The sequence below is a fragment of the Alexandromys fortis genome, unplaced genomic scaffold, assembly GCF_014885135.2.
Source record: "Alexandromys fortis isolate MF-2015 unplaced genomic scaffold, M_Fortis_MF-2015_v1.1 scaffold_18, whole genome shotgun sequence".
NCBI classification, from domain to species: Eukaryota; Metazoa; Chordata; class Mammalia; order Rodentia; family Cricetidae; genus Alexandromys; species Alexandromys fortis.
The window spans coordinates 14818651-14844964 of NW_026067897.1; the positions used below are offsets into that span (position 1 = coordinate 14818651).

Here is a 26314-nt window from a genome sequence, read left to right on the forward strand (position 1 = left end):
GAACCAGAAACACTCAGTTAGGAGAAGGGGAGGGACAAGGCCCAGGCTCTGCCTCTGTTAACCCCTCTGGGGCCACACCTTCAGGTTCTGCCTGAAGCTCCTGTAATGAAATTCACAGCTCTGGGCTGGAGTGGGGAAGAGAATGTTGTGTGCGTACAGCTTTGGAGTACAACCGTTGATGTCTGTTTGTTTTTTTTTTAAACGGGACAGAAGAGGAGAACAGAAACAGTGCTAAGGCAAATATCCAATGGCACATCAGAACGCTTTTTTTGTCATTCATTGTGTGGACATCACAAGGCAGATACAGTCTGTAAACATATATGCTGTACAGTACATTAACCATACATGGAAAGGAAAAGAAAGTCACCCTGTATGTCTTTTCTTTCGGGGATTCTGTTCTTTCAAGTCAAAGGAGTTGCGGGGGGGGGGGTCTAGGGAGAATTTTAGGGTTGGTGAGACAGATGCTTTTCTTTAGACTTAAAAAAAATGCAGTGACTTGCAGAAAACAAAAAAACAAAACAAACAGAATGACTAACACCCTAGGTGAGTATTCAGGGGAAGTAGGGGAAGAAGTGACCATTCACGCCTCAGCCTGTAGAAACTTAGAAACCGTCACAGAAGATACAAAAGTCCTCGACAGCAGGAGATAGTTTGCTCTCCTGCTTAGTAAGAGGAAACGGTGGAAAAAAAAATCATTGTTATTATTGTTACTATCATCAGTATGATTACTACAAAAGTTAAGGCGGTCCAGATGCTGTCTCGGATGCAGAAGGTCTGTGGTCCCTCAATTATGTTCTCACCTAGACAGCGAGGTTTCTGTGTGGCAGTTCTGACCCTCTGGTGCTAGACTGGAAAGGAATCAGAGGCCTCTGGAGTTGTGAAAATGAAGCCGGGGGACTTTCCCCGGGAGATCACTCGTGGAATTTTCCTTTAAATATTTCAGGATGTAATCTTTATACCCCTCTGCATCCAAACAAGCACCATGTGGGGTTTTAGTGAAGTGGGATTTGACAAGTTTGCTGAAGCCATGAGAAACCACACTCTTCTAAGGAGGGATTTTAGTTTTTCCTCACAAGATACAAGTAGGCCTTCCTGGTAAGTCCTAAAAAGTGCTGGGCTATGAAGGAAAACTGCCAGCAAAAACCTAAGATCCGAGTTTTCTCATTGTTTTGAGCTGTTTTCTATGTACCCACAGCGTCAAAGCCCCTGCGGTGTTTACTAACCCAGTAGAACAAAGGATGCTTCCATAGTCTGTCCAAATCAACACACCTCGACTAACAGACCATGGCGTTTTCAAATAACGGCATATTTATAAAGTTTTGAAACCTATCTCTTTAAAATGCTTGGAATTTATGGATTCAGTTATAAATGTAAGTATTACAAAAATACAATATGAAACTGTTCACCTTGGAATGGCTTAAACTGTAAACTGACATTGCCGGAGATGGGGGTGCTTTTACCAGGAAAGAGCACGCCAGTGAGTTAAATCCTCCAGTGGGACAACCACGAACAGAGGTGACTCACTGCCTAGGTTTTAAGTGAGGACAATGCCAACAAAATGTGTCCTCACTGTGTGTTCTGCCTATTTTCCTCTATGTTTTAAATGGACAGGGTCAGTGTTCATTAAGAAGGAAGGGCCAAGGCAAGTACTTCGACATTTCACCTTTATCAACTGCCTCACTCTGTCCTTTGTGTTTCTCATAACCATTGATTCTGGCATTAAGTTATTTATAGCTTTCAGGAATGTTCTGTGGTTCCTGAAAAGACACTTCTTCAGGAAGTGAAGGAGTTTGCCTCCAGAGTTTTGTCCCAGAGATGATACCGTATCCCTGGGAAGCTCTCTATCTACACATTTCCCTTCTTGTAAAGCCTCAATACAGAAGGGAATTTTTGGCCCTTTCCTGGACACTGCCGATGATAAGTGGACTCACCGGATACCAGCCAACCATCTGAGAAGCAATTTGTTTTTTGTTGTTACATAAGGAAAATGATACATTTGTGTGTAAAAGTTTAAAACAGAATTCCCTAAGAAAAAGATGTCAAGAACATTCAAGTTATGAAGATTCTTTAGATATATATGTAGGGCCAGATTTGGCCATCACAACTGTCAAAGGGTCTAATTAAATACCATTAAAATAAAAATAAACAATACCCCTTTCCTCCTTTTTGTTCTTTTATTTAAAAGGGAACTGATTAAATAATATATATACACATATATATTATACACACATATATGTGTTTCTGTACATTTTTGTCTTTTTTTTTATTGTTTTGTTTTTTGTTTTTGAGGCAGGGTCTCATTATGTAACCCTGGTTAGCCTGGACTTACTCTATATAGATCAGGCTGACCCCAGACTCACAGGGATCTCCTGCCTCTGCCTCTCTAATACTGGGATGGAAGGTGTGCTCCACTAGGTTGGGTGGAAATGACTTATATTTTAATGAACAGCCTAACTAACATTAGCTCAAAACGAGATTGTGGTTTGGCAATATCATCATGGATTCTTTACTCTGGTTATGCGACCACACAACCACATACTTTGCTTCTAGAAGGGGTAATACCACAGATGGGGGGGGGGACGACAGACAGACAGACACTGTCAATAGTCATGGGAGTGGCAGAGTCATGATTACAATCCTGTTTAACAGTTTCGTCATCAAGGCCATAACTTGATGCTGTAGATGGGCTGCTGGAGGATTTGCTGAGCCTGAATCCCCCACAGAGACTGGAATTGTATGCAAACATCTGCCATATTCAAAAATACTTTCATTTACTGTAGCCACAAATAATTTTAATGAGGGCACTAGGTCTTACTTCAATTAAATGATATTTTTTTAAACAACAAAACGTTAGAGCAAATCCTAACTCACAGTTTGCCAGTCACTTGCTCATACTAATAATGACCAACAGATGATGGCAGACTATCCTTGGTCCTTGAGATCTTACGAAGAGGGGGAGGTACAGACTGTTGTCGTCATAGACAAGTAGTTTTCTTACGAAGTTCCAAAGATCAAGCTCTGCCATCCACTCCCTCACTGTGCTTCTGCAACCTCACATTGAGCAGTCCAAATCCCCAGGAAAGCAAAAGAGATAGGCAGAGGAAACCTGTAGATTGTAAATTTCCCAAATGAATTCTTAAAATGGCAGATTGTCTGAAGCCACGGGGACTAGTCTCTCCTGTTGTGGAAATGGGTTTGTCTACGTGGCGTTTTAGTCCAGGCTTGTGTGCTATTTAACCACCTGTGGAGGAAAAGGGCTGTGGCCCCGGAACCAGGCTTCCAGACCACAGAGTCGCTGCATTCTCCGGCAGCTGTGCTTGCGAAGCCCAGACCTAGTGACAATTCTTCAGTTTCCTCAGGGAAACCGTGGAAGGGACAATCTGAGAAACTTAGTTCATTCCTTTGCTCTTCCTTTTTAATTTTTCTTGTTTACATATTAAAGATTTGACTCACGTGCTCAGTAAAAATGAAATGACTTGAGAAAAAAAGATAAAAATGTCATTTCTCTTTAATCGTAATAAATATAACTTTAAACCAAGAAATGGACAAAATAACAGATTTGTCCTCAGAGAAGCTAAATGAAACAAATGTAGTTGGTTCTGTACTGCGATTCTCCAGGCTTCCTTAGAATTCTTTTCTGAGCTATTTTTCAGATATGTTGAGACTTGATGTGGGAGATCAAGTGTATGGTTCTTGAGGCTATATTCCATGGGAACATGTGTGATTCTGGTATTGATTTGTGACGATATTATGAATGTCTGGGTAAATAAAGTTATCTCTAAAATCAATGAACACACCGCTATTTCATTTTATTCCTGGACTACGGTTCTTTTTCTAAATTCCTTCCCTTTGGTTCCATTAAACATGTGGGTGTCCAGGTTGGGGCGATGCTAACAATGTATTTCAAGGGCTGTTCATCATGCTTTAGGTCAAAAAATTCCTTGATATTTTAGAATTCTCAGATATTGAAGAAACCTAGAAATTTGCTACTCAGTCAGACCATGTGGAAGAATTTAAGACCTTTCTTCCTCTTTCAACATTTTTGACATTGAAAAACCTCTGTTTTTTGTTTTATTTTATTTTATTTTATTTTATTTTATTTTTTGTTGTTGAGACAGGGTTTCTCTGCATAGCCCTAACTGCCCTGGAACTCACTCTGTGGACCAGGCTGGCCTTGAACTCACAGAGATCCTCCTCATGTGCCACCACTGCTTGGACTTTTTTTATTTTTCAGAGTGGAGAAAACTACACATTGAAGTTACCCCAAGCATTCTCCTACCCATGGGGACATAACGAAGTAATTTTTAAAAAGCACAGATGCAAGACTAATCAGCTGGGCCGGGGAGACGAACTGCTAATGCGTACAGCACCATCCTGGATATGGTAGGGGTGTAATGGCAGCCCCCATTGGTCAGAAAGACTGTTTTAAGAAATATGGTCACTGCAGAGAGACTTCTCAAAATGATCCCCTCTTTGAAAATAGATGAATTCAATCAGAAAATATCCATGAAAAAAAAATATAAAACTTTCCATTTTGGGGAGTATGGAAGTAGGGCTTATGGATTGGTGAGCACTACAGATGCTGAAAACCACGGTGGCCTGAGGTCCTTAGAAAAACCTGTACAAAGGGTTTTGTACACTGGGCAAGCCACAGGAAGAGAAAGAGCTGCTGACTGGCAGGGGAGAAGTCAGTCCCTACACTTTAGCTGGGACAGGCGCTGGGTTCTTTGCTTTTGAGTCAACTTCGCTTCAGTTTTTACATAAGGGAAAACACAACACTGTAGTCTGGAAGCTTCTGTAAGGCAGCAAAGAAAACGTGTCATCCTAGAACAGCCAGATGAAGGTAGGCCCGCTTTTGGCTACGCTAGCAACCGGCTAGAGCCCACCGCATTTTGCTACACAAGATATAAAAACAAAGATCCATCCACACGGCAAAAGAGGCAGGTGAGAGGCAGTGTGTGTGTGTGTGTGTGTGTGTGTGTGTGTGTGTCTATGTTAGAGGAGCACACGCCAAAATGAAAACCCCCAGTGCCAACGGGTTTGAGTCCACTCAAGTCAATTAAGGCTATTATAAACCAGTCGCCGTGAAGAGTCCACTCCAACTGAGCAGTACCGCACTGATTCACTCTTGAAGACACAAGGAAAGACTTAGAGGAGAAAGTAAGTTCTTGGGGAGGAAAAAAAAAAATGAAGCACACACATGCACGTTGTTTCCCAAGTGAGAAGGAAAGATGTGAGTGAGAGATCAAAGCAAATCCAACTGTGAGGCAAGGCAGGTGTTTGCTTCCAGTTCACAGTATCGCAGTTAGTGGTACAGTGAGCTCTATTTAAGAGGTGGAGAGTAGAGAGGCTGCCCGGAAGAAAGGGAAGGAGAAAGAAGTGGTCACATGACAACACAGCATTGACAGCGCTTTTTCTTTTGGGTACCTGGGGCTGGTTCTGTGGCCAGGCTCTCTTCTTTGCCTTCTGGGGATGAGGGTTCTGTGGTATCTGACGTGGGCCTCCCGGACACCAGCTCGGCCGCGTTCCCATCGATGGTGGACACGTCCGTCACTGTCTTCTCTCTTAGCGATTTCTCGTCGTCTTCATCGATCAAGACTAATTCGGCCTTGATGGTTTCGTCGTAGCCTAGCACCTTTTTAGTCTCCTCTTCATCTTCGATGTTTTGGTAGCCCATAAAAATCATGGTGACGGGTTGATCCAGGTTTGCCTCTGGCCCTTCCGTGCTGGCGGGCTGAGCCTGCTGCCCGGGGTTTCCCGAAGGGGGGTCTTTCCTGGATTTCTGTACCATTTCCAACTTGGCTTCTTTGCAGAGCATGTGTTCCTTGGGATGGCCCAGGCTCCCATCCGCAACAACAGTCCTTTCCGACATGTGTCCCCTGAAGCTTGATTGTCCAGCCTTCTGAATGAGTTCTTCCACGTCCTTTGCGCTTAATTTCTGGACTCCGTTTTCTACCACGGTGCCTCCTGAGTGCACCTCATACACTACTTTGGTACCATCATCATAGACTTTGACTCCTCTCTGATGGACCCCCTCTGGGCCAATGGTGGATGCAGAGAGAATCTTGGTCTCTCCTGTCTGTTTGTCTGTCTCCACATTAATTTCCATGGCGTATATAGCTTGAATGAAAACAAGAGAAAGGAAGTGCATGTTACAACAAAAAAAGAAGCCAGTGAATGGTTAATTGCCAAACAGACAGAAAAAAAAAGTGATGTGTGCCCTTTCTATTGTAACCACCAAGCATCCTGAGTGTTAGCATGAGGCGTGCAGTGTGGACAGAGGCAGCTGTGTATTCTTCACACAGAAGCTTACCACCCTGGGAAGACAGAGGCATAGAGTCACGGCATCTCAATGAACTCTTTAGGAGAACAGTTAAAGTAAGAAACTTCAGGTCTAACAGGACAGGATAATGGGAAGGCCAGCAACATGCATGCATGTGATCTTGACTGAGCTCTGCCTAGGCTTAAAGACAGCTTCAAAGATGCGCCTACCTTCCAGAAGCTTACAGTCATTTTCCCAACTCTTTCATCAAATATATGCCTATATTTTTCTCTACGTTTTCTCGAGCCTGTTAATGGAGGAGATGCCAAGTGTTTTGCAGGCGGGACATAGCTGTCCTCCTCTACAGTACGATTGGCTATTCTGCAGAAACTGAAAGAATCAGAAAGCATTGGTACGGTGTGCCCTAAGAGGAAATCCAGTCGTTATCTGACCTCCAGAAGGATTGTAAAGTTACCATCAGGCAACACTTGGGTGGATTCTTTGTAGGACAGAAAGCATCCTTCAAATGGCTCAGTGACCACAGCATCATACGGAAGTCACAGAGTTATTATCAAGGGTGATTTTCAAATCACATATGATGGAGCACATTTGTGCCACTTAGCAAAACTTCTAAAAAGGAGCCAGTGAAAGGACAGGCTGTCATGATGCTTGTAACCAGGAATTGAGGATGATGCTCCAAAAGGCCCTCTGTCCTCTCTCTCCTCACTCTCTCTTCCTCCTTCTTCCTCCATCCCTCCCCCCTCCTCTCTCTGTCTCTCTCTCTGTCTCTCTTTTTGACTTTTTGAGACAAGGTTTCTCTGTGTAACAGCTCTGGCTATCCTGGAACTCACTCTGTAGACCAGGCTGGCCTTGAGCTCACAGAGATCCACATGCCTCTGCCTCCTGAATGCTGGGATTAAAGGCTCTGTACACTCCTCTCTGAAAAGTGCTAAGGCTCATGATTCTGTCCCATTCTCTGTTCCACTCAGTATAGTGCCTGATGCTCACCACTGTGAGACTCTCCTCTCCCTTTGCTTAGGCTGAGGAGGAGTGGTAACCAAGGCACCAGATTCTCCAACCATCTCACATCCCAGTGCTGGGTGGTATTCCTAAGTAGTGCGCTCCCTTGTCCTGCAGCCTCTTGGGGCACCCAACCTTTGTGTTCATCCCCTCAGAGACTCCCTGTGAGACACATGTTGTGAATGGAATGGGGTAGCCCGTCCACAGAATCACCTGACTGCAGGCACCCTTCACCCAGACGGTACCCAGACACGCTGGGCTCAGCAGCCAGGAAACCATCACACCTTCTCTCAACTCTTCCCTCATCTTGGTGTGAGGTGACACTAGGACCGCACTTAGGCACTTGGTCTTTAAGCCAGAATCCTTAAACCACGTCTGATCTACACTTTCTTTCGAATCTCTCTAATCCAGTCACTGAGAGGATCTGCTTCAGGGCTTCCCATCCATTTCCTCATCCCTATCTCTTCCCAGCAGGCCCTAGTCCAGACCACTCTGTTCAGCCCAACAGCCATGTTTTAGGTTTCAGTGACTTCTGTTTTTCCACTCAAGTCCTCAGGACTATATAGACAGAAGGTCAAAGGAAGGCTGGGGCCTGTTTTTGTATGGCCAGGAGGAAGAATGGTTTTCTATACTTTTTAGAGGGTTGTATAAAAATAAAAAAAAAAGTCATTTGGGAGGTGGAGACAGGAGGATTAAAAATTCAAAATCACTCTCCACTGCCTTGGGAGTTTGAGACCAGCATGGGCTACCTGAACTCTGTCTAAAAAAGAAAAAATGAGAGAAGGAAGGAAGGAGACAGAAGGAAGAGGAAAGGTAAAAGGAAGAGAAGAGAGAAGGGGAGGGAAGAGAGGGATAGAAGGGGAAGAGGAAGGAAATGGAGAGAGGAGGAGGGAAAGAGATGGAGGGAGGAGAAGAGGGAGGAGTGGAGATGTAGTGAGGAGAGGAAGGAGAGAGGAAATACCAGAGGAAGGATTGCTAACAGGGACTATGTGGATCACAGTCTAAAATGTTTACAAGTAGGCCGTTTATTTCAGAAGTCTGCTGAGCCCGTAGCCACGCTCCACCTGTCTGAAAATTTTTTTTTCTCAGAAACGTTATTCTTGCCTGTGTGGGTGAAACACCAACTCCCTGGCTCAGCATCCAGCTCCTGTCTGAATAGTCCCCATCCTTCCTTCCTCCTCATCTCACGGTCTGTCTTGCTTTCCCCACACGCTGACCACCGTAGCCCTCACATGACGTTCAGAACACTGCCCAGACTATCCTGGGCCTGTGGTCCTTCTGCCTAACCTGCTTTTCCCAGTTCTCCTCCGATAATCTCCTAGAGCCTCACATACCTGCTCGTCAGTGCCCGAACCCCTGTCCTTTTCTGATTATCTGCCGGCTGGTAAGAAGAGCCTAGTTGCTGTCAAATCCCCTCTCTCCTTTCCTCTCACATCGAACCAAGTCACTCCATCCTGTATCTAAGTAGTTCCTGATTTTAAGATTCCCACCTGCAAAATCCTTTGCACTTTCTACATGTCCACATACACAGCCATCAATGTCAAGATCAACCGCCCCTTCTCCCAAATGCTTTCTTCGAACCTCCCATCTCTAAGTCACCCCGTTCTTCTTAAGACTCCTGGACACTTTCTAAACTCTTCTGAGACACTGGACATTTTCTACCCAGCGGTGTGATTGTATAGTCCAGAGTGGCTCTGAACCCCAAATCTCCCCACGTGCTCAGACTGTAGTATGCACCATCACTAGTATTTTTAGGGATGATTTATCAGGTTCATGGATTTTTTTTTTTAGTTCCTTGCCTATCATCTTTGTGTGATCTTCCACCGCCAGCTACTACCCCAGAACCTTTTCTACAGAAGGAACCTGATATACACATTGAACAAGTAAATGTAACTAAATGGTCTTTACCAGTCACCAATATTTTGTATAATAAAACACCAAAGAAAGGTTCACAATTAATGCTTGCCACAGTTTAAGAAATCAGCAATAATATTGTTCCAGTCACCTGCATGCTAAGATACAGTCTGTTCAAGGTGGGCACTGAGCTAACCATTCAGAAGGAAAACCCAGTGACTTCTTTTCATGACATCCATGTTGAACGTTTGGCTGCTTGGCACATAGAAAATGATGTTTTTCAAGTGACACTATGGGAAGCCAACCATTATTTGTGACAGGGGTACACGGGTTCACACACAAAGACTGTTATATAAAAATGATATTTATCTTGATGATTTCCTGATTTTCCATACAGCATGTGATCAGAAAAAGAAAATGGTTATTTACAGTTGTATACGAACTCCAAAGCTTTTTTTTTTAAAAAAATTTACAATTAAAGTAAGAATTCATATTTGGATTAAGATATATTTTACCACTATTAACATAATGATTGACGGTGGTAGATAGAATATTGAATTATCTCCCAAACTTCCAAAAACGTGAGCAATATGATATATTAACCTGTCACCAGTACAGAGCATGGAGCAAAATATTTCTTTTTTTTAATTAATTAATTTATTTATTAAAGATGGAGCAAAATATTTCTATGTTATAACAGGATACAGACAATTAACATGGGGATGTTTCGAGCTGTCCATCTCTCTGCCCAGAAAACCCACCTAGTTGGTCCATCATTGCTCCTTCCCCATCATTGCTCCTTCCCCATCACTCTGCACCCAGCCTCCTTTCACCTCTGCCTGCTCCTAGAACTAGAAGGTGGCGGGGGTGGGATGAGGATGGGGTGGGGGTGAGCAGTTCTCCTCTGGAAAGGTGAGGTGGGTCCACGGCAGAAGGAAGAAAGAATTCAGTGGGAGAGAAGGAGGGGTGCAGAGAGGTGGGGTGCAGAGAGGTGGGGTGCAGAGAGGTGGTGATGAAGCTGGAGTAGTGGGGAGAGAGAAAAGCAGAGATGATGGAACCGAGAGCTCCTGCTGAGTGGAGGAGGGACTTAGGCAACAGTAGGAGAGCCAACCTCGAATGCCTTTGTCAAAATCCATGTGATGCTCAAGCTGGCTTCAAGTTCACTTTCCAGCCTCACCTTCTGGGGTACTGGAATTACAGGCAGGGACCACCACACTGGCCTCTGGATTCCTTTTCATTTCTTGTGTGTCATTTTAAATGTTATTAAATGCGCCACGACACGGAGACAGAACCACACGTGAACAGAGTTCCATTAGGGGTGTATGTATATGCGTATTTATAAGTACATATTGTACACAGTCAGTTCAGTGTTTCTAGAATTGAGCACAGAATACTTTAAGTATCTTATGACTTAGGTTTGTGTTATAAAATACAATATTACACAAATACTTTATTCTTCTAGGTGAAAAGGAGGCTTCAAAAGGAAGCACAGAGATTTTTTTCTTTCTTTCTTTTTTTAGTGGTTCACTGGGGATGTGGTCTCTATTTCTCTCTGCCTTTACTCTTCCTTGGTAAAGGGTACCTAGGAGGACCGACTGAGAATCTCGGAGCTGACCAAAGACAATCAAAGGCAATGCTTAATCCGCCTGGATGGTAACACGGAAATGCCAGTTAAATGCCCAGCAAGCTACGCAGGAGGGAAGAACGCTTACCTTGGTGTTTGTAATGAGGGAGATTCCTATTTGGCTTGTGTTCTTAAACAGTCACACACCAAACTGAATGACGACAGCGATGAGCCAGCAGGATGCAATCACTTCAGTTTTAGCCCCATTTTCCCTGTTTCTGCCAGTGTTGGGATTGAACCCAAGGCCTACACATGCTATGCATGTGCTCCATCGCTGGGTTACAGGTTCAACCCCAGTTTTTTTTTTTTTTTTTTTTGAGACAGGGTCTTGCTGTGCAGCCCATTTTGCCTCAAACTTGCCATCTTTTTTCCTCCACCTCTTGAGTCATGGGGTTACTCGTGACTTTTGGGGGATTTTGTTTTGTTTTGGTTGGTTTTTTTACAAAAGGAGTAACTGTTCTAGGGCATCCAGGATTAAACTAAGCTTTTTGCACGTGAGGCAAATGTTCTACCATTCAGCTATGCCTGCAGCTGTAATTTTATGACATAGTCTCATACAGTCTAGGCTGTCCTCAAACTCACTACGGGGTCCAGAATGACCTTGAACTCTCGAACCTCCGCATGTACCTCCTGAATGCTGGGGTGACACAGTCGTACTCACTTGCCCAGGCGAGCCTCGAACTCTCAATCTTTCTGCCTCAACCTCTCCAGTCTTGGGATGGCAGGCTTGTGCCGTCATGCCTGAGAGCATTTTGTTTTCAGTGCATACAATTTTAAAACACGCTGTGCCAAGAAGTTTATAGCCAAAGTCTTTCCCCTCCAGCATGCCTTCACCTCTCGCCACACAAAGGACCTCCAGTTGGCCTGACAGTCCTTAGGCCTCCCCACATGAAGGGCTTCTGCAGTCTGCGCAGAGTTGAGACTCAAAGGAGGGGAAATGAGAAAAGAGCTTTCTGGCCAGGAACCCCTCCAGGACTGTGCAGGAGCCCCGTGGACATGAGATGGAGCTGGCGAAAGGCTTTCCACGGTTTCCAGAAAAAGGACCTGGTGGGTGAGGGACATGAGATTCAAGACCACTTAATGAAAGCCACCTTGAGAGGCTGCTTAGAATCGGGAAGCACACTTTTAGTGCGAGAGATACCAAACCTTGTACATTGGCATGAGCAGGAATGGGGCACGTGGAACATTTGTGTGTCTTCCACTAGTTCAGCAAGACAGCTGGGCAGTGTGTCAATTTTACTGATAAAGATTAAGGGTCAACATGACTTGATTTTCTAAAGGAACACAAACGAGGGCCTATTTTGGTACTTTGATTTGGAGCTTTAGTTCTTGTCCCCGACACCGAAAAGACAGAAACCTTTGTGATGGCCCAGGGCTTTGGGCAGCCTGGAGAGACGGGTATGAGCAGTGGATGATACTTAGTGCTGGGATTAAGGGAGGGTACCACTACTCTCAGCCTCCATCTCTACCTCTTGACATGAATTCTTACACACCCCATCTAAGGACTGACCAACCCTTCAGTAAGATCATACTTCATGTCCTTTTAAGAAAAGAATAGAAAGTTTCTTGCCACAAATTGCCAGGATCCATCAGCACCAAATCTGTAGCAATAGATAGGAAGACATGAATTTTCAACATCTATTCCCCAGCTGATCTGTAGTAACAGGGAGGAAGATGGGACTTTTCAACATCTATTCCCCAGCTGACCTTGGACACACACCCTGGCGCACTTGGAAGAGTCCCCAGCAAGACTGCTAGTGAATCTTCATACAAGAGCTACAAGCTTCAGGTTCCAGCTTAATCCTCCTCTGGATCTCCAGGGATGGGGTCCTGCGTTGGGTGTGGCCAAATGCCACTTACAGCCCCAGCAGGCTTCAGAATTCTTGTAAAAACAAAGTGTAAGGAAGTGTTGAGAGATGTCTCCTAGACATTTAAATTTAGTCCATGGATATGCCACCTAGGTCAACGATTAGCTTTTAATTTTGCCTTATATTAAAATAAGGAGGGACTTTTGGCTTCAAAAAAATATTCAGGTTGACCTACATAAGGTTTATTCTGGTCTAAAAGCCCATGATGACTTTGTTTTATTAACTATGTTATTATGAGACTCGTTTCAAATGTGAGTTTACCTCGAGTAGATAAACCAAAACCCAGTGTTCATAGTTGAGTCCACCTGTACTGCCAATAACTGTGGCTCAGGGCTACTTGTTCCTTCCTCCACCCTCACCCACCTTGCTGAGCAGAGCAAAACGGTTGGTGGGGAGATCTGCTGTTTGCATCCCCATACTCTCGTCTCTGGGGCACATCTCTGAGTGTGGCTCTTCATATTCTACACTCACAAATACGGAGTCTGTACAGCGGCCCACTGTCAGAAACACTAGCAAGAAGCACACATTCTTTAATTGTCTGATCACCCCTAAATATCCTCCAATAACTAAAGACTCCAGAAAAGTGAAGACTTAGGGGTACATATTCATATTTATAGGAAGAGCTTGATCCTCAAAGGATTCTTGCGAGAGGTTCATAAGCTTTGAAAACCCTTCCCACCCAGCCTCAAGCACAGCCCCTTCAGGATCTACAACATCAGTGAGGAAAATCAAAAACCCCAGAGACACAGTACACACAATACAGCTTCACCTTAAGAGCAGAGCGAGGTACAGTGACCATAGATACTAGAAGAACATGTCCCCTTACCACCAAAGCTGGAGAGACAGTGGTTTCTTTACATCTCCCTCCTACTAGACCTCGGGTACCTATGGGGCCAGGGCCTGCCTTGTGTGGCCATTGTCTGTGCCGCATCACCTGAGAGCTGGCTAGGAAGAGTCTCTCTGTGTGAGGACACCAGGGCACCTATCTCGCAAACCAAGCTCAGAAGAGCACAAGCCCCCGGACAGTCCTGGAATCAAAGCCAAAGGGTTTGGGGACTTACCAGCCTCTCTGCAGGCCCCTTCCTGCCCTGGTGATGGATCTGCTGTGGGTGACCAGACTGGCAGGCCAGGGAGCTGAGAGGAAGCCGAGCTTACTGTATTTGGGAACAGAAAACAGGGAATACAAGAGGCACAGTGTTGGGAGGCCCAGCACTGGTTCACTGCCCAGACAGCAGCTTGCTTGCCCTACATAACGGACAAGGCGATCAGCGTCAACAAAGCCGAGCGAGCATTAGCTCAGCAGCTGGAAGTAGGCAGAGTAGCTGAGGCAGGAGGGATCCTGGCCCGAGAGCTCAAGACCCAAGGGTGTCTGTGTATGGGAAGAGTCCTCAGAAAGTTCCAGAACCTAGGACAATGAGTCCAGATGGTGGAAAGAAGCAAAGGCGGCCCAGTTACTAGAGGCATGATGAAGTCGGTACCACTGAGCCAACACGGGATATCCACTGAGATGTGCAAAGAACAGTGTGTCCCCCTTCTCTTCTTACCACACTGAGTTACTCTTTGTTTCCTCTGCAGTGCTGGGGCTGAATACAGGGCCTTGTACATGCTAGACAAGTCTGATACACTGACACCCTCTGGCAGAGAAAAGTAACAGTGGCTACTGCTGTGTTCCCTGCCCTACTGGGTGCTTTCATCCCTCCCAAACTACCAAAAGGAATCCCCATCCTTTAAAGACAGACTCTGTCCCCTACTGCCAAAACCTAGTTTTCAGAAAATCTGAATTTATCTCTGAACTATGTATACATATTTACATATACACACATATACACACATACATACAATTTTAATTAATTAATTATATTTTAAGACAAGGTTTCTCTGTATAATCTTGGCTATCCTGGAACTTGCTCTGTAAACCAAGCTGGCCTCAAACTCAGAGATCCACCTGCCTCCGCCTCCTGAGTACTGGGATCTGTGTGCCACCACTGCCCAGTTCTTATTTCTTTCCTTTTTAAAATTTTTTTCTTTATTTATTTTTATGTACATTGGTGTTTTGCCTGCATGCATGTCTGCGTGCTGGGATCAGAGCCCCTAGAACTAAAGTTACAGACAGATGTGAGCTGCCATGTGGGTGCTGGGAACTGCGGGTTCTCTGGAAGAGCAGTTAGTGCTCTTAATCCCTCTTTTTTCTTTTTTAAATATTTAAATGAAAGTGAAGGTTGGCCTTCCCTCCTTGGAACATGCTCTGTAGACGAGACTGGCCTCGAACTCACAGAGATTGTCTACCTCAACTTCCTGAGTGCTGAGACTAAAAGCATGTGCCACCAATGTCCAGTGAAAGATTTTTTTTTTTTTTAAAAATCAGTTACTGTGCTCCTACTATAGAATAACAGAATCGGACTCATTTGCAGCCACTAGATACTAAGTACACTATGTGGGACTATGGCTAGTATATTATATCGCAGTCTTCTTTCGGCAAAAAAAAATTAAATGCACAAATTATTTTTGGAAATTATAAAAACAATATCACATACATGGCTGTTTATAGTCTTGGTTTAGATCATTTCTTTAGAATTCACTGCCTGATGATCCCCAAACAATAAACATAAATGCCTGTAAGGGTTTGCCCTGACTTTCCTCCTTGTTTTCTTTCTCAAATTGTTAGCACTATGATTTGTTTTCTCTCTCTCTCTCTCTCTCTCTCTCTCTCTCTCTCTCTCTCTCTCTCTCTCTCATACTTTATGTCCTCCCAAGTCTAGCATCTGTTCCCGTGTGCCTCTAGGCTCACCCCTGTGCAATCCACTCTAGGTGTGACTTCCTACACATCCTAAGCGCTACCCCTCCTCCCCATCACTCCCGGGATGAAGCTCTATGCCTTCCAGGTTAAGAACATCTGCGTTTTTACTACCGCATGGTACTTCCGTATTCTAGTCTAAATACATTTCCTGTGATTCCTAACTGTCTTTCCTGTCCTATTCGACTAGGAAACTCAATGAAAACAGAGACTGCTCTCTGCTCATCATGACTTTCCTGGATCCTAGGCCAGCACCAAGTGTGTACACAATGTATATTATTAAGTAAGTCAAATCAGCTCATTTGTAGTATAGATATAAAGATCACTCATGGTAAAATCTAGAATTAAAGCAAAGCAGAATGCCAGGTCATAGTGGAAGGAAATTTCTGCCTGAGTTGAAAAGCAATCCATTCTGAAGGTTTTTAAAATGATGTTATTTCCAAAGCATAACTTCTTCACATGTAAGAAAGAGTGACAAATATATTTAATATGTATTTAGCTTAGTCAATCCACTGTTTATTGACAAAAGGAGACTATACATAATCTATATTAAATCAATATAAAGTTTTAGAAACAGAGATTTGTAGTTTATGTAGTCCCCGATTGTATTAACAAAGCATAAATGCAAGGCAAGCAGGGGAAAGGTCAAGTGTGTTCTCCGAACTGGAAACAGAGCTTTCGGAGATACTTTCATTCAGAAGGCCACTGTTTACACACACAAACTCCAGAATTCATCCCATAATTTGCTGCTTCAGGCTGAGGTTCCAAATAACACGGCCAAGTGAACTCACTGCTGGCTCAGCAAAGCGTGTGTCACTGGGCTAAGGAGGGAGACCATCAGCTGTACTTGGATAAACACCTTGACGAGCCCACTTAGGAGGTGAAACCTGAAGGGGATGAACACTGACTGGTATGCCAAGGTTAAGGCAAGGAAAGTCGTGGAGCCAGACAAAAAGAATTAGGAGTCTCCCAGAGAGAAACAGGAAAGCAAAGAAGGAAGATGCTGGGCAGCCGGGCTCTGTGCTACGTTACTTCTTTTTGTGCGCCGTGGTTAAGTCCCAGGATCTTGGAACAATAATCACTCAGTGGTAGTGGCATGGAAAGACCCCCCTGTGTCCCCAACCAGAATCTGTGCAGCTATTCATCTGCAGCTACTCTTCTATTCTGTCCTGTGGCCTACTGCCCGCAGTTTACTCAGGACCCGGGACGGAAGCCCTAGCTCCTCCCACTTTGGGCCCCCATCAGCCCTTTACCTGTTTCACATCTTACACCTGACCTAACGCAAAAAAAGTATATGTGCGTCTTGAGTGCATAGTCGTGTGTGTTTGTGTGTGCGCATGCATGCACCCAAAGAGGCCGGAAGAGGTCGGGAGGTGTCTCCTCTACTACTCTCTATTTATTCCTTTGAGGCAAGGTCTCTCCATGAACCTGGGGGCTTGCATTTTCTCGGCTAGCAAACCCCAGAAGTCTTTGTGTTTCTATCACCCCTTGGAGATGAGGTCACAGGGATGCCTGACTTAATGTGCTGGGGCTGGGGTCTGGAATTTAGTCCTCATGATTGCCGAGCCTGTGCTCTTAGCCACTGAGTCATCTCTCTAGGTTCTGTGCCCTGTTTACACCTATTATGTTGCCTTAGTTCTGGCAGATCTTTTTCTTACTCCCCCACCCTTTTTAGCCTTTACACTGGAAAGATCTATAAACAGACACTGGACTAGGATCAGTTTTACTCCATGGCAACTGAGCCATGCACACTGACTCACATATGAGTCCGAACACTGCAGGATGTACTGATAATGAACCATCGTGCTCTTAGGGCAAAGGTGGAATTTCTCTAAGACAATGGATTTATTTTTCCACATCAACCATGTGGGATAAAAACACAGGACACAATAAAGATAAGGTGTCTTAGGCCTGTCATCCCAACATCTGGGAGGTTAAGCAGGAGGACAGTGATGAGTTCAAGCCAGACTGGGCTACATACCAAGTCCCAAGCCAGCCCAAGAAGAACAACAACAAAACCCCAGACAGAATATGGTAGTGCACACTTGTAATCTCAGGATTCGGGAGGCAGAGGCAGGAGGATTGCCGCAAGTTTGAGGTCAGCCCACTGTGTGTAGAATTCGAGCCCAGCCAGGGCTAGTCCAAGGCTGTCCCAAACAATCCCCCAAGCCAAACAAAACAAGGAACACGACATAAGCACGAGGTAAGAAGACGCTAGACAGGAGCAAGGTTGGCGTTTTCTTCTCTTTCGCCAGCTGCACAGGCTCCGGATCCCGGGCAGGAAAGACAGATCTGAAAATCCTTTTGCTACAGGAAGGAAGTCAGCTGGGAAGCGGTTATGAAGCTGCCTGGAGGGGAATGCCTAAAGACGGGTCTGGATTTGAGCCGGGGGCTTTGTAGCCATACCAACGTTGAGTATTTTTCTCTAACTTTGAGCTTCTATTACTCCGGAACTCGGAGACCGCAGCTGTCTCGCTGCTCTCACTGTGGGGAGGTCTGGGAGGATGCATGCCCCAGGCAAGCACAAGGCAGGGCCAGCGACAGCAGCAGCTTGACGTTCGTCAGTCTGGAGGGGCTAGGAGCCTTTTGACAAGGGCGGTTCGTGAAAAGATGACAGAGCTAGAGAAACTGAGGAGAGGGAAGATGGCTAGACCAGCCTTGCAGACCTTCTGAGTTTCACCAAAGACTTCCACACACCTCTGGAATGGGAGGGACCTCCACAAGGGTGACCTTTTGCATTCAAATGAAATGGAGGTTTAAGCCGTTAAATAGACCAAGTAAGACCTCAGAGATTGAGCACACACGTGTCTAGCACATTCTATGCTAAGCATAGCGTTGCTAAGGTGAACATTTTAGCAGCTGGAAGCAAACGCCACTTACAGACACGAGAGTGAGCTTCTGAAAGAGCCTGTAGCTCAGGGCTTATGTCTTATCGTACTCCAGGAGGTTGCTCCTGGCCAGATGTGAATGGGTGACAGAAGTACCCTTGTCTAATGTGCGCCAGATGCAGGCCCAATGACCACAACTCTCAGAGAGCTGGGGGCTACATGACTTCTGCTAGGATACAAGGGATAGAGAGAGAGAGATGTCAGAGGGAGACCAGAGTAGCCTCCTCAACGTGTCCTTAAGTGCAAACCTTAGGGCAGGTGTGGTGGTGCACATCTTTAATCCCAGCACTCAGAAGGCAGAGGAAGGTATGTCTCTGTGAGTTGGAGGCCAGCCTGGTCTACAAGAGTAAGCTCCAGTCAGGACTAGATAGAAAGATCCTGTCTTAAAACAAAACAAAACAAAACACACCTCCCCCATAAAGAAAAAAAAGAAGAAGAGGAAGAAGGAAAGGAGGAGGAGGAAGAGGAGGAGACAGAAGGAAGTACTAAACTGTATTTGTTACATAGCCAGGAGGTCTGTGAAAACACAGCACACAGAATAGCAAATGGCCTTTAACTATTAACTAGTGTCCTTTTTTCTATTAACACCAGGGGTCTCTTTTTTTCTCTGCTGACAGAGAAGATAAAGCACATCACATAAGGGGCAGAAATTAAGAGCGCATCATCGTTCCAGTCTAGCTAAAGCACTGTAGTCGTTATGAAGAACACGTGTAGCTCTAACTGGAGGCGCAGCCCCACCGAGAACTCTTGAATCAAGTCTTAATAGGCAACAAAATATCGAGATTTCCCAATCATGGTTTGGCTCCAGGACACCATAGACTGGCATGGGATAGGAATCTAAGATCAGCATCCAACAGCAAGACTAGGATAGGCCCAGGACGTACATGATCCTTCGTTTTGGCCAAGGCTTCACATTAGATATATACTGTAGATATATACTATGCTGGCTACCTTAACTGTCAACTTGACATAATCTAGAATCAGCTGGGAAAACTGTCTCAATGAGGGGTTTTTCTAGATTGGGTTGGCCTATAGGCATATCTCTGGGGAATTGCCTTAATTTTTTTAAGATTTATTTTATTTTTTGAATATAAGTGTTTTGCCTGTATGCATCATGTGTATCACATCCATGTCTGGTGCCCTCAGAATTCAGGAAAGGATATTGGATCCCCTGGAATTGGAGGGCACATTGTGGGTGTTGGGAACTGAACCTGGGTCATTAGGTAGGTGGAGTAAACAGAAGAGAATGCTGGGAAAAAGAAGCTGAGTCAAGGAGTCGCCATGATTCTCTTACTCCAGACAGACAAAGGTTAAGATCCTCCCTGGTAAGCCAGCTTGTGGTGCTACACAGAATATTAGAAATGGGTTAGATTAATATGTAAGAGCTAGCCAATAAGAGGCTGGAACTAGCCGGGCCAGGCAGTGTTTAATAGAATACAGTTTCCATGTAATTATTTCGGGCATAAGCTAGCCATGCGGGCGGCCGGGTGCCGGGGACGCAGCCCCGCCGCTCCAATCTCAACAAATGAAGAGAGGCGATTGAGCTCCAATATGTAGACACGTAGCCACTTCTCTCTACTCATGACTGTGGGTGCAATGTGACCAGCTGTCTTAAATTCCTACTGCCTTAACTTCCCTACTATGCTGAACCTCGGATTGTGAGTTGACACAAACTCTTCCTTGAAGTTGATTTTTTTTGGTCCCAGTATTTATCACACAGAAAGCATATACCATATGTGATCTATACTCACAAAAAAACAGTGAAGGCTCTGGTAGGTAACAATGCTATTTAAAGAGTGGAGGGACGCATTATAGTTTTATCAGGAAATTGCAATCAAGAGTGGAATGAACCCTTCTTGCTAAGCAGGGCCTCCATGACATCAAACACCATCAAAGACACAGCAATATTACCACTTCCTCTAATACATGTGGGATCATATGCAGGGGGTACCCAAAGAAAAGCCATTGTGTGTGTCTGCAAACACACATGCATATACACACACATGCACACAAGCACACATATGCACCCACCTTCCTCCTCAGCACTCTTAGGTAGAGGATGCTGGGACTGACACTCTGCAGCAACTACACAGTTCACATAGTCCAAGCTAGAACTAGATTCTGTGGCCAGCCTGTCTATGACGTTGGAACTGAGGTTTTTCTTTCAGTATCATTGTTCTAGAATAATTTCTTACTAAGTCTTAATAACAACAGTTGATTGACTCTAAGAAGGTCTCATCAATTTAGAATCTGAAACGAAGAATTTGAAAATAGACCTCTCGATGTTCCCCAAGGGGATGCATTTGGGGTTTTATTTTCAGATCATAAAATGACCTTGGCATGGATCATATTCTTATTAGCATGTGTGCCCTTCCTTAGACATCTTCTTTTGCTAGTAGGTACAACTAATGGAGAAGTCACCAACACAGAGGTCAGGAGTCACAACGTAGGGTGACAGGGAAGACCACAGAAATACCTCCCCAGGATCCCTGAGAATCATAGCCTTCTAAGCCTGTGTTCACCCATCTTGGGGCTTCCAGTCTTTTGCCAGGCTGCTTCCTGCCTCTGGGAGTGTTTGTAGGGCCCAGAGAAGACTGTGGGAAGGCTGCAGGAGGAAATGAGTGAGCTTTCTGGGATGCAAAGGAAAGAGACTAGGGTAACAGATAGCAACATGGCTCCATTTTGGCTTATTAAAGTAGTAGACTACACAGACATCTATGCCAGACACACCCAGCTGAGGGGCAGGGTATACAGATTCCTTCTCTACCCCGAATATCAGAGGAAAGTCCAAGCAAGGTCCTGGTTAGAGGACGGAGTACAAGGAACCGGGAAGGGGCACAGCATGACAGAACATGACTTCTGCAGATGCAAGCTTCTGTGGGTTCATGTTCCAGCCCCAGCACGGCCTGGCGGCGATTCCACCTCCCTGATACGTGAACTCTCCTGTTCTCTTTGCAGCGCCCCACGTGCCCGCGGCCACCCCCTTCATCTGTGCCCCAGTTGAGCCACAACTTAGGGGGCTGGGCTTCTCTCCTAGAAATGTGGTTGGTCCTTTTCTCCCAGAGTTCCTGCTGGTGCATCCCTTGCCTCAGGTTCTGAGAACAGAGGGTTTCATTGGTGTCTTCTCAAAGATCACCTACGAGGGAGCTCAAATCCAGGTCTTTTACTTGCCGGGGGGTGGGGTTCATGACATCTTCTCTATTGTTTTATTTTATTTTATTGCCTATCTTTTGTACCAGACAGAACTGTCCTACCTGCAAATACCTGGTCTGTGGCCGATCCAGAAGAAATCCAGATCCTCTATTTTTTTTTCTCCCTCAATGACAATGGGAAATATTCTGATGCCAAGCCAAGACCTCTGACCCCTCGTCCTCTTCCTGAGCTAGAGGCTGACTATGTGGGAGCCACATGAGAAGCAGGTAGCAGCTGAGGCTCCCATGCACCCTTGCATTTCAAAGCCCATCTCATTAGGGCCAAGATGAAAACAACAACTTTGAGTTTGTAGTTGAGGTCAGGGGATACAGTGAATCCCAGAAGAGATTCCCAAGTTCATCCCCACAGCCCACGAAGGCAGAGGAGGGGACAGGAGAAAGACCTGTCCCTTCTGTCTGGCTGGGAGCAGGGGTACAAGAATCCTATGTCCACTTTCCAGGGCTCAGGGTCAGATGTCATGGGAGGGAGAAAATTCTGCCTCATCTAATTTCCCTGGAAGGTTAGAGAGACTCTGCTGGCATAGGATGGAGGAAAAGAGGTCCTCTATCCTTTCCAAAGAAAGTTCCAGAGGCCTTAGAAGGGTTTCCTAAACACCAAGACACTTCTCATGTGACCTGAAGACTTAGCGACTTGTGAGGATGGGTTGGTTCCTGTAAGAAACTTAGCTCTGACTCCAGAATGTTCTTTTGCCAACCCTTTTCAATAAAAGTCCAACAGCAAGTCTTTAGGGAGGCTTAAACAGGGGAAGAAAAAAAACAAAAACAACTGGCCAATGTGCTAATAGAAGTATCAAGTCAAGAAGCAGAGGCGGTATTGACCTCTTGACGCCCTTGCCGGGGATGCCCTTAGGAAGGGCCACTTCACATCTGTCTCCTGGTGAGCCTGTATGCATGAGACCCACTCAGTGGACCAAGAGGGAAGCATCTGAGTACAGCCAGGGAAGAGAGCACTTACCTCCATCAGCCGTGGAGAAACTCTGTGGAGACAAAAGCAGGGCAGAGTGTCACTGTGCGTGTGTGGTGTGTCCCAACCCCCAGCCCAGGACACAGAGCCAGAACTCAGCAGGCAGCAGGAAAGACCCAAGCTTGCTTTTCTCTTTTCTTCTGGGGTCAGTTAAGGATGTGCCCTACTCAGCTGAGTATAATAATTTCAACCATCCAGCAACTCTCCTGAGTTGTGTTGATAATGCTATGTTAGAAAAGTCCGGTCCCAAACTTAATTGTATACAGCTTTTTTTGTTGCTGTAATCACAGAGGCAGGAGGCCGAAAATGGGGTTTTGAGAAATCAGGGCCTCTCTGTGTTACTACACAGAAATGTTTGTTTTCACATGGGGGAATTCCATGCATTTACAGGGTGTGTGTTGGGATTCCCGCCCACTTGCTACAGGTCTCCTCTCGCCCTCTCCTAAAGGGAATACTCAAAGGGAATTCTGACTAAACCCACACAGGGTCATCTAACCTGCTTAAAGGGGGCTGAATTTATACTTCTGGTGCCAATCTGAAGACTTTTCAGACATTTGGGAGATAAGGGGCGGGGAGATCAGCAGACAAATAGGATTAATCAAACGTCTCCATGCCTCCCAACGCAGATGGGCTGCTCTGTTTCTGGGATGGACCTGGCTCCTGCCACTTCTGCGCTCTTTTCAGGATAGGGTTCAGATTTCTCAGGCCCAGTGGTTCTCAATCTGTGGGCTGTGAACCCTTTGGCGGGGGGTCACATATCAGATATATTGCATATCAGATATTTATATTACAATCCATAACAGTAGCAAAACTACAGTTATGAATAGCAACGAAATGATTTTATGGCTGGAGGGTCGCCACACCATGAGGAACTGTATTAAAGGGTCGCAGCACTAAAAAGGCTGAGAAGCACTGTTGTATCTGTGATTTAGAGAAACGGTGTTTTTCTTTCCTCACCTTCTGCAAGTCCTGGAAGGATTTCTCTGTCTCCTTCAGTTTCTCGAGGATGAGCTGCTCTTTGGCAGATATCTGGGACTCTTCACTTTCGAGCGCTTGTATTTCCTGCTCCAGCCTGGAAGACACACAAACAGAGAACAAGATGCTTTATCATCCTGCCGTCCAGTGGCAAGGAAGCAGCCACCTTCCTGCTGAGCAGCCTGTGGCTCCCACTGCTCACAACCCTGAAAAACCAGGCCAAGGTTTTTCCATTACGGAGTATCCTGTAGCTCTGCTGCCAGGAAGACATTGACCAAAGAGAAATAACCAAGGCATGCCTCCATTGCTTCATGGCCACCACTCTGCAACATGTTTGGTGTCTGTCCATTGCCCCGGTGATGTGTATATTTCTTATTCAGAGGTAGACTGGGTTCACATAGCTCTGGGCATACAATCGGAAGGAAATAGCTTCAGATTCTCCTAGCTATTTCAGATTTCAGAAGAATGCCTCTTTTCTTTAGATGGCCAAAAGGCTAGTGTTCCTCAAAGGAAATATACTGCTACGAAGTGGTTGGTGACCAGAACCTTGAAGTTACTGTCTCTCCCTCTCGGACCTCTACTGCCCAAACCAGACACAATGGATGGGACAGACGCAACTGCCCCCAAGTTTCTGGACAGTTTCTTAGGTGATACAACTATTCTGTATAGTTTCAAGACGGGAACTTTTAGTATTGCTACGAGACTCTGAGACTATTCCACAGAGCAGCTATGCGTAAAGCTCATCATTTGCATTCTTCCAATATAACGACAGACTATTCCACAGAGCAGCTATGGGTAAAGCCCATCATTTGTATTCTCCCAATATAATGACAGGAATGATGATGAGTCCTTGTTCCCTGTTCCAAGAACCAATTCACATGGTGTGATGGTTATTCTCGGTTGTCAACTTGACTACATCTGGGATGAACTGCAAGCCAGGAATGGAGGGCACCCCTGGGAGAGATTTTTTTGCTTGGTTTGAAGTGGGTGAATCCATTTCTAGTCTGGACCTTTGAGGCAGGAAGACACACACCTTTGGTCTGGATCTTGAGCAGGGAAGACACACCCTTAGTCTGCACCATACCTTCTTCTGGAAGTCTATATAAGGACACAGAAGAAGGAAGCTTTCGATCTTTGCCTACTTTTCCTTGCTAGCACATCCGTTCCTTCACTGGCGTTAGAGCCTACTTCTTCGGGACTCCAACATTTGCTGACGACTAGTTGAGATCTCTAGCTTGGTGGACTAAGCAACTACTGGATTCTTGGACTTTCCATTTACAGCCAACCACTGATTAGCTAGACTGCAACCTATAATTCATTCCCATAGATTCCCTTTATCTATAAATGAATATATAACTTCTGTTACTCTAGAGAACCCTTACCAATACATGTGGGTTATTTCATATAACCTTCTCAATAACTTTTATGAGTAGAGAACTTCATTTGAGAGATGAGATCATCAAGGACTTGTATGGTTCAGTAACTATTTCAGAGCTTTGAAACAAGAATGCAAGCCAGGAGGTCCAACACCCGTTCCTCCCCACCCCACCCCAATCACTGTCCTAGCTCTTACTGCATTGGTTTTACAGTCTCACATAATCCTTGTTCAAAAACACTGCATGTATTGGAATAGTGGGCCAATGTCGTATTGCAACCAGGTCATGGTGTGTTATGCAGAGATAGAAACCTTCTGTCTAAAAGACTCTACACTTCTGGCCCTCTTGAATGCTTTGGTTTGAATTTTTAGTTCATTCATTCATTCATTTATCCATTGGTCATTCACTCATCCTTTCTCTCTTCCTTTCCCTCCTTTTTTTTTTTTTTTTTTTTTTTTTTTTTTTTTTTTTTTNCTGACCTGGAACTTGCTTTGTAGAACAGGCTGACCTCACACACTCACAGAGATCCACCTGTCTCTGCTTCCTGAGTGCTGGGATTAAAGGCGTGCACCACCACCACCTGAGTTAGCAGCAATTTTCTAATGAGATATTTTTTTTTTCCTCCTGGAAGAAGGCTGCAACATCTCTGTTCTGGTTGTTTATAACTCCAGGGCACAAGCGCTGGTGTTCCTGACATCTAGTAACTGGAGGCTGGAGATGCTAACAAACACCTTACAGTGCACCAACAGTCCCCGCAGAGGAGAATGATCTGGCCCCCAGATAGCAACAGGCATGATTAATTTCCCCACCTGAATCAAACATTTCTCAAGGTGAGGAGGGGCACACATTCTCAATGGACAGACATCCCATGAATGAGTATGAAAGCTGAACCAGGCTGCACAAAAGCTGAGATGAGCTGATCAGAACTCCTGAGACCAGAGAAAATTCCCCAGCAAGCACTGGGTAGGGAGGCTGAGTGTGGGCTAAATTCACATCGAGTCCCAATGAGAGGGGCTGAATGACGCATTTGGTTTGAATGCAGATGTAAAACTCATTTGCTGCCCCAAATGTTCAGCAAAATCTTCTGCATACATCTCTGTGAAATATTCTAGGGAGGAATAAATAAAAAACAGGAGAGCGGAACTGGAGCAACACAAGGGACAGCCGAGTGACCTTCAAATTGCAGCAATGCAATTCCGGGTCAGAGATCTCTTAGACAGGGTGCGTGGAACTAGAGGTCAGGCGAGTTCCGAGGTTTCACCTAAATCTCAAATGAGAGGATCTCAGCAGACACCTCAGATATTAGCCTTTAAAATAGCCCCTACTTTGGGAAACAGCAGAGATAGCTCAGTGGCTAAGAGCATTTGCTGCTCTTTCAGAGGACCTGAGTTCGAGTACCAGCTCCCACGTCAGGCGATTCACAACTGCCTGAAACTCTAACTTCAGGGGATTTGTTGCCCTCTCCTGGACTCCATGG

The 26314-nt window shown here is 45.2% G+C and overlaps 1 protein-coding gene across 3 annotated transcripts in view; it reads right to left on the reverse strand.

The window, feature by feature from the left end:
• Positions 1-26314, reverse strand: part of Palm2akap2 (PALM2 and AKAP2 fusion) — a 301240-nt gene that overhangs the window by 172335 nt on the left and 102591 nt on the right. For 2 of the 3 annotated variants that reach the window (XM_050118976.1, XM_050118965.1), the window contains exons 4-6: positions 23444-23558; positions 22478-22499; positions 5428-6120 (exon numbers count right to left, since the gene is read on the reverse strand). In XM_050118976.1, the coding sequence (XP_049974933.1) occupies positions 5428-6120; positions 22478-22499; positions 23444-23558 (830 nt within the window). The remainder of the gene's footprint in view (positions 1-5427; positions 6121-22477; positions 22500-23443; positions 23559-26314) is intronic. The other variant, XM_050118985.1, reaches the window with a different exon arrangement.